Raw genomic sequence first — 8948 nt, forward strand, 5'->3', positions numbered from 1 at the left:
GAGCACAAGAGAGGGGAGGGCAGAGGGAGAAGCAGACTCCCCGCTGAGCAGGGAGCCCGATGCGGGACTCGATCCTGGGACTCCAAGATCATGACCTGAGCCGAAGGCAGTCGCTTAACCAACTGAGCCACCCAGGCGCCCAACTATAATCATTTTTATATGACCTCCAGAATGACATGAAATACTTTATTTTTTTTTTAAAGATTTTATTTATTTATTTGACAGAGACACAGCGAGAGAGGGAACACAAGCAGGGGGAGTGGGAGAGGGAGAAGCAGGCTTCCTGCGGATGAGGGAGCCCGATGCAGGGCTCGATCCCAGGACCCTGGGATCATGACCTGAGCCAAAGGCAGACGCTTAACGACTGAGCCACTGAGGCGCCCCACTAGATGAAATACTTTAAAAGCGGGTGTGAATTTTAAAATTACATGTTTGTATACATGCCTTCGGGAAAGAACATGCCTTTATTGAGTTTTGGAATAGAAGTCCCTAACTTCATAAATTTGTTCTTTGCCATGAAATATTATCGACCCTTTTGAGTATGGTGGGAATTTTCTGTTGCAGTGAGGGCGGTTGGGCAGATGGGGAAGAGGAGCCCACAAAGAATGTGACAGGGTCAGGTGCAAAAGAATCTGATTTTTGTTTTCAACTGAACTTCACCTCACAAGGCTTCATAGCCTAGCCGTGCCATACAGGATACCTCTTTGGCATTTTTATTGATAATATCTGGAGGGGATAATATCCAAATGACACAAATCCAAGTCGAAAAAGGCAACATGATGTGAAGAAGGGTCAAGTAACAGGACACTTCCCGGGAACCTCACAGAAATAAACTCCCCCAGAGCTGTGACTGATTCACATGTTTCTAGAATACTGTCCCCTGTTCCCTGTGTATCTAGATAAAGCTTCAAGCATTAAAAGGCACCTTGGAAATAAGCTCAGTTCATCACAGTTCACTCTGGTAGAGCAACTAGACCTGCATTTTGCGGGTAGGTAGTGTTGATGTCTACAGTAAGCAATGGAACTTCCTCGGGTTTTTTTCTCATTCATTTTCTTTGGAGGGTTCATTTTTCTGAATCAACCACACTTCATTATTTCTATCAAGCAACTTGAAAGGACTGTTGTAGCCTGCGGTGTAGTAAACCTTCTCATTGAAAACTTTTCCTTCTTCCCTCAAAGTGCTTGCTAATGTCAAAAGTTGTTCTTGATTCTTTTGAGCACTAGAGAATCCGTCGAAAGCCCTGTGAAGGAGAAAGTAAATAACCATGAATGATGTTCACGCTGATGTAAATGTCAGTCCGAAAAGGGGAGCAGAAGCTGACACGATGAGGCTGGATCAAGTGCAGCTTCCAAGCTCCCCCAGCTCCCCCTCCCCCAGCAGCCAACCTCCTCTCCTCTGGTTCCCATTCTCAGCGCCACCTCGCCACACATGGAGGGGACCCACGAGGAGGCACATGTCCCAGCTGCTGGCAAGCAGACTTGGAACGTTCACCATCTCGTGCTCTAACTCTTGCTTCTCAGACTTTCACAAGCACATACTAATCACCTGGGAATCTTGCTAAAATGCAGATGCAGGAGGTCTGGGGTGGGGCCTGAGAATCTGCATTCCTAACAAGCTCCCGATGATGCTGATGCTGCCGGTCAGAGGACCATACTGAAACCCCCTTAGAAAACTCCCTTTCAGACTTCCAATTTTCTATGGAACAGTTCCCCTCCCCTCCTCTCCTTGGGAAAAGGGTAGGTGCCACATCACAGATGAATATGGTAGAGTTTCGACCCTATGAATTTATAGTCTACTGGAAGAGGGGAACATTTTGGCAGCTCTTTACATACAGCCTGAGAAGAGATTTAACGGAGACAGGATCGATATGCTTGGGAACCCCGAGGATATGACTGAATCAGGGGTACGGGATGTCATCTGAGTTGGGTCTGGAATGGAGGATGGCTTTGCTGGGCAAGAAAAGGGGAAGGAGAAGAAAAGGAACAGAAGTTCAAAAATACAAAGCATGTTCATAGTGAGGCACAAAATGAGCTCTGAAAGGTGAGTCAGAGCCAGAAAGAAGAATCTTTTATGTCATCTCAAGGCCTTTTGAGATTATTCTGAAGGATGCTGAGCAGAAAAGTAACTTCTTAGGATCCGGGAAAGATGGAAAAGAGACTGGAGGGAAGGAGCCAGTTTGGAGGTTGCCATGGGGATGAGGAAGAAAAGACAGTCAAAAGATTTAAATAAAAAGTGGGAAAAGAGAATAAAAGTTTAAGTATAGATTTTCAAGTATATAAACAAAACTATCCTGAGGTTAAATTATGACAGCACCCAGACCTAGCTGAGTTGCTGACATGTAAATATGATGAATTTGATTTTGAAAGTTAAGAATAGGAAACACAGAAAATCACGAATATTCCCAATATACCTTCTTTAGCATAAGTTGTATTATCAATGTGCCAATGGAAAAGCTTAGTCCTACCATTCTTCAGGTAAAATGTAAGCTCTCAAGGGTACACACTATGTGTATTTGATTCAACGATGTTCATGAGGCATCTAGAATTGTTCGTAGCATGCGGTATCTTTTAAATCCTCATCGAATAGTATAGGAATCTATATACACACATGTACATGAAATAAAACATTGAAGATAAATTGATAAAACTGTTCTAATTTTCAGAATGTTGACTGATAATGATAATTCTGAACCATGTGTTAAGAAATATTTGCCTCCTAAATCTATTATTTCCTTAATGAAGAGCCAACTCATAGTCTGTTCTGCCTAAGGAAACTTGTTTTCAGATCCTATTTCTGCCCTGAAATCAAATCTCGAACCCCCTAGTTAGAAATCATCCTTTGTTCTCCGAATACATATTGTTCTACAATGATCCCTCACAGCTTTATTCAATACACAAACATATGATTCTCTTCCCACACACCTGCCTTGCTAGGAGCTGCAGGGTATGAACAGAGTACCATGTTGCAGCATTCTTGAGAAAGTTACAGTTTGTACCTCTATCACTATAACTTAGAATAATAGAAGAACAGAGTGGCTAGCTAACTGGAGAAACTGAGGAAGGCATCACAGAGGAGGTACCATTTGATCCAAGTCCTGAAGGACGAAAGTGGATGCTCCAGGAAGAGGAGAAAGAAAGAGCTAGAACTAGTAGTTAAGGTAAGGTGCACATTTTAACTATTTTAGAGAAATTAACTCATTTAGTCTTCATGGCAACCCTATGAAATGGTACTATAACTATACACATTTTACAGATGAAGACCTTCAGGCAAGAAAATCTGAGGAACCTGCCTGAGGTCACAGGTAAAGAGATGTGGAAGGTCCTAGCCACAGCAATCCAATAACGAAAAAACATCCAAATGGCAAGGAAGAAGTAAAACTTTCACTATTTGCAGATGACATGATAGTATATATAGAAAACCTGAAAGACTCCACCAAAAAACTGTTAGATCTGATAAACGAATTCAGTAAAGTTGCAAGATATAAAATCAATTTACAGAAATCTGTTGCATTTCTATATACCAATAATGAAGCAGCAGAGAGAGAAATTAAGGAATCAATCCCATTTACAGCTGCACCAAAAACCATAAGATACCTAGATATAAACCTAACCAAAGATGTAAAAGACCTGTACTCTGAAAACTATAAAATACTGATGAAAGGGGTGCTTGGGTGGCTCGGTTGATTAAGTGCCTGCCTTTGGCTCAGGTCACGATCCCAGAGTCCTGGAACTGAGCCCTGAGTCGGGCTCCCTGCTCAGTGGGGAGTCAGCTTCTTCCTCTCTCTCTACCTCTCCCCCCACTCCTGCTTTCTCAACCACTCTCTCTCTCTCTCTAATAAATAAAGTCTTTTAAAAAAATAAATAAAATACTGATGAAACAAATTGAAGAGGACACAAAGAAATGGAAAGACATTCCATGCTCATGGATTGGAAGAACAAATATTGTTAAAATGTCTATATTACACAAAGTAATCTATATATTTAATGCAATCCCTATCAAAATACCAACAGCATTTTTCACAGAGCTTGATCAAACGATCCTAAAATTTGTATGGAACCACAAAAAACCCCGAATAGCCAAAGCCACCTTGAAAAAGAAAAGCAAAGCTGGAGGCATCACAATTTCAGATTTCAAGTTATATTACAAAGTTCTATAATGAAAACAGTATGGTACTGGCACAAAGATAGACACTTAGATCAATAGAACAGAATAGAAAACCCAGAAATGAACCCATGATTATATGATCAGTTAATCTTCGACAAAGGAGGAAAGAATATTCAATGGGATATTGGATTGTCTCTTCAACAAATGGTGTTGGGAAAACTGGACAGCAACTTGCAAAAGAATGAAATTGGACCACTTTCTTACACCATACACAAAAAGATTCAAAATGGGTTAAAGACCTAAATGTGATACCTGAAACCATAAGGTCTAAAAGAGAACACAGGCAGTAACTTCTTTCACATTGCCCACAGCAACTTCTTTCTAGATATGTCTCCTAAGGCAAGGGAAACAAAAGCAAAAATAAACTATTGGGACCACATCAAAATAAAAAGCTGCAGAGCAAAGGAACAATCAACAAAACTAAAAGTCAACCTACAGAATGGGAGAAGATATTTGCAAATGACATATCCAATGAAGGGTTAGTATCCAACATATATAAAGAACTTAGAAAACTCAACACCCAAAAAACAAATCCAATTAAAAAACGGGCAGAAGACATGAACAGACACTTCTCCAAAGAAGATATACAGACGGCCAACAGACACATGAAAAGATGCTCAATATCACTTATCAGGGAAATGCAAATCAAAACTACAATGGGATACCACCTCACACCTGTAAGAATGGCTAAAATCAACACAAGAAACAGCAGGTGTTGGCGAGGATGTGGAGAAAGGGCGCTGCTGGTGGGAATGCAAACTGGTGCAGCCCCTCTGGAAAACAGTATGGAGGTTCCTCAAAAAGTTAAAAACAAAACAAACAAACAAAAAAAACACTCTACAATCCAGCAATTGCACTACTAGGTATTTACCCAAAGAATACAAAAATACTAAATCAAAGGGATATATGTGCCCTGATGTTTAGAGCCACATTATCTACAACAGGTAAAACATGGAAACAGCCCAAGTGTCCATAGATGGGTGAATGGATAAAGAAGATGTGCTATATATACACAATGGAATATTACTCAGCTATAAAAAGAATGAAATCTTGCCATTTGCAACAACATGGATGGAGCTAGAGAGTATTATGCTAAGCAAAATAAGTTAGTCAGAGAAAGACAAACACCATGTGACTTCACTCATGTGGAATTTAAGAAACAAAATAAATGAGCAAAGGGGAAAAAAAAGAGAGGCAAACCAAGAAACAGACTCTTAACTCTAGAGAACAAACTGGTGGTTCCCAGAGGGGAGGTGGGTGGGGGATGGGTGAAACAGGTGATGGGGAGGAAGGAGGGCACTTGTCATGATGAGCTCCAGGTGATGGAGGGAAGTGCTGAATCCCGTGAAACTAAGAGGACACTGTATGGTGACTAACTGGAATTGAAATAAAAACTTAAGAAAAAAAGAGAGATGTGGAAGAACACGGGCTGCTCGGGGAAGGGTGGGAAGGTCAATGGAATGTAGCTAGTGGGGAGACACGGTTGGGCCACATTATAAAAGGCATTGTGAACAGTCTGAACTTCACCCTGAAGCAAGTGGAAAGTCACAGAGATTTTTAGTGAAGTCACGGGGTGGGGTTTTTGTTTTGTTTTGTTTTGCTGCTGTGGTGGTAAGAAAGACCATGGGTTCCCGTGTGGAGCATGAGAGGAAGAGAATGGTGGGCAGGTTACTCCCAGCAGTTGGGAGGCCACTGAAGTGGAGCAGTCAAGACCTGAGAAGAATAGACATCCTAGCATCTACTGAGTGTCCGGCACTGTGCCAAGCACTGGGGCACACAGAAATGACTGAGGTGTGGTTCCTAGAGGATGAGGACCTGAGGAAGTCACAGGGAAGGGGAGAGGGAACAGAATCATGGATCATTTCCAAGGAGCCTGGACCGGATCTGGTAACCAGTTGTCAGGGATGGGTGCGCTGATGGTGGCCTTTGAGGTCCTTGCTGGGGACGCTGTCTGGCTGATGAAGCCCTTTGCTGAGACAGGCAAGAGATCACTGCTCACATACACTGAGAACTGAGGGAAAGCTCATTTGTAGAGCTGTTGAGTTTGATCCCCACCTACCTCCCATGGAAATGTCCAGTAAGTAGGGTAATCGGGGCTGGAGACACTAAATTTTGAGAGTCACTGGACACACGTAGTTGAAGTTTTATAAACAGATCACCCAGAGCAAGTCTGCTATGACATGGGAGTCAATGCGGGGCATCAACAGCGCTTCCTGGGTGAGAGAGAGGAACAGGAGGAGAAGAATGGCAAGACAATGACTTTCTGAGACTGAACAGGATGGCTCAGCTTCTGACCCATCAAGAGAACAGATGGGTCAATACACTAAGGCCGCAGGGGCCACACGGACAAGAGCTGCCATCACGTGCCAAAGGCAAGGGCACAGCTGAGGGTGACGAGGGCAGCCCCAAGGAGATGGTGTGGGCTCTCCCAGACTGTGGTGGTCTGAGGAGCCCATGGAAACAGAGACAGACAGATTCCTTTAGCAGGTGGGTGGTGACAAGAAGGAGAGAAAGGAATAAAGCAACACCAGTATGAGACTGCTACCATGTTCTGTGCGTGTTTTAGATTTCAACAGAGAGAATTTAAGCATGTGTCAAACAGGTACCGGAAGCCTAAAACAGTATAAGTATAAGGAACCACTCGATGAACAGAGGCAATGAATGCCGGAACAGCTAGCATCCCTCGGGCTGGGGAACACAGGAAGAGCCCGGGGCTATCAGAACCTAGAAGCTGGGAGGAGGAGGAGTACCCTGCACTGTGTGTTAGGATTCTTGTTCAGGTTTACCTCAACGGCAGATTGAGAATAATGTGCATTGTGTCTTAGTTGTGGAAGGTATGCCACAAACTCTTCATTACATGAATTAATTATATCTTGCAGTAGACCCTTAGGAACACATAAAACTGAGCCAGGAGGAAAACACCACAAAATGCATTAGACCTCTTTTTTTACAGAAGGGTGAAAAGCCTGCTGAAATTGCAGAGGAGCTCAACTGAGAGCAGGCGAGGAAAACTAGCAGTCAGCAGGGCTATAAATTATCTACCACTTACCGTACAAACACAGTCATTTCAGCTCTGTCTTCAATGAAGACATCTGACTCTGAAGGCCTGGGCGGATCGGATTGCTGTTCAGAGGGGATGTACAGGGAAATGGTAATGATAGACTCGCTGAAAGGACCGGAACCGGGCTCCACATAGCTTGTCACGGGAGCTGTCATCTTTATCTTCATCTCTGGACCGTAAAATAATATATTTAAATACCGCGAGAAGACCATCAAAGCAGATTTAGCATATTTATGACTACTTTTAAAACTTAACCTACTATTTTTTGATCTGAGTTTCCTGACTTACATTATGCTACTGACATAAAATTTACCTTTGAGATAATTTTCATCATTAAAAATAAGGGCAGAATGATTCAATTATCCACTGGCCGCATTAAACACTTTCTGTACTACTATTTTTGGTTAATAAATTCTAGTTTTAGGGATGGAAGGGAAAATTAGAGATCGTATTTTTTTTTTTTTTACAATTCGGAAACTGAGATCCCACAGGCTAAGTGACCAGCTAAAACATAAATAGCGTCAGAGCCCGAACCAGATGTCTTGAGACCCTTGATCTTGGGTTCTTAGTACCTTCCTGCCTCCTGATCACTCTTAACCTACCAGTCACCAAATTACCTCGAAGCATTAGCCATCAAAAGGACTTAACACCAGTTACACAGAGGCCCAGTTCATCCAGCAGAAACAGACAAGAATAGAGGTTGAAAAGCACTACCCTCCTCTAGACTCTGCTAAGGGTCCTGAGCAGAGTCCCTGTCTTCAAACATTTAAGTATTCGATGATCTCATTTTTCTATTCTAAAGTATATCTCTTTAATAACCTAAAACGCAAGATAAGCCAGGGGACTCAACCACAATATATATAAGGTAAATCGTCTTCACCTTTCTCATTTTTGCCTTGAATGTAGCCGTTCAGCTTTGTAAAACCAGTCTGGATGGCTGAATCCCAGTCCATGGACTCAACGGAAGTGCTGACCCACTTGGCTGGTCCATAATGCCGGATCTCATAACTTCCGGGCTAAAATGGAACAGAGAAAACTGAGGGAAGCAATTCTAAAAAGGCAGGACGTGAAAGGCAACAGTACAGGTGCCTTGATCTCGGGTCCACCTGGGATGGACCCCTGGTTCTGGTTCCTTAGGACCTGGCAGCGCCCCTTCCCCGAGGCTCCCATCCTTGGATTAGAGAGGCTGGGGGCCTCCGCCCCCACGCAGGGGTCGGGGGGTCGGTAAGACCTAGCATCTGTTCCGTCCTCTGGGCCAGGAGGGTCCCACCGCGGGCTCTGGGACCTGATCAATTCCTTTTTCTTTTTTAACCTCAAAAGAAACCGAGATGTGGCCAGTTGAGATGGAGATGTAGCCATAACCTAGGGTTATGGCTAACCGACCGAATTTCCCCATCTGGGCAGGAACGGAGCTGGGGACCCAGACAACTTTAAAAATGGAACGTTTTACTTAAATCTGCGGGACCCTCCGGCCCCACTGCAAATCACCCGGCGCGCTCCGGCCCGCACCGTCCGCGCCCGCGGGAGGCGCCTACCTGGGGGCCCGCGTCCTCCGGCGCCGTCCAGCCCGGCGTCTCCACGGCTTGGGCCGCCGCGCGTTCGGCTGTCGCGGGGTCGGGCTCCAGCACCTCGGCCATGGGCGGCGCCGACGCTCCGGGGCGGGCGAGAGGCTGGCGAGAGGCTGGCGAGAGGAGCAGGACGGGGCCGCCCCGCTGCGAGTGC

At 44.2% G+C, this 8948-nt stretch overlaps 1 protein-coding gene across 1 annotated transcript; it reads right to left on the reverse strand.

Annotated features, from left to right (window-relative positions):
* Positions 1-355: 355 nt before the first annotated feature.
* HEBP2 (heme binding protein 2) lies at positions 356-8948 on the reverse strand. Its single transcript, XM_032408299.1, has 4 exons — positions 8762-8948; positions 8107-8242; positions 7215-7395; positions 356-1241 (listed from the first exon to the last, which is right to left on the reverse strand). The coding sequence occupies exons 1-4, from the start codon at positions 8861-8863 to the stop codon at positions 1043-1045; spliced, it is 618 nt and encodes a 205-aa protein (XP_032264190.1). The 5' UTR covers positions 8864-8948; the 3' UTR covers positions 356-1042.

The sequence above is a fragment of the Phoca vitulina genome, unplaced genomic scaffold (assembly GCF_004348235.1).
Source record: "Phoca vitulina isolate PV1807 unplaced genomic scaffold, GSC_HSeal_1.0 scaffold9, whole genome shotgun sequence".
In the NCBI taxonomy this organism is placed as follows: Eukaryota; Metazoa; Chordata; class Mammalia; order Carnivora; family Phocidae; genus Phoca; species Phoca vitulina.

What these genes read in the sequence shown, in the direction of transcription:
- HEBP2 (XM_032408299.1), bottom strand. Translation starts at nt 8,863, where the DNA reads ATGGCCGAGGTGCTGGAGCCCGACCCCGCGACAGCCGAACGCGCGGCG. An exon ending in TCAAGGCAAAAATGAGAAAG is followed by an intron (nt 7,396 to 8,106) that starts GTGAAGACGATT and finishes TTTACGGTCCAG; the next exon opens with AGATGAAGATAAAGATGACA. An exon ending in GAAATGACTGTGTTTGTACG is followed by an intron (nt 1,242 to 7,214) that starts GTAAGTGGTAGA and finishes TCTCCTTCACAG; the next exon opens with GGCTTTCGACGGATTCTCTA.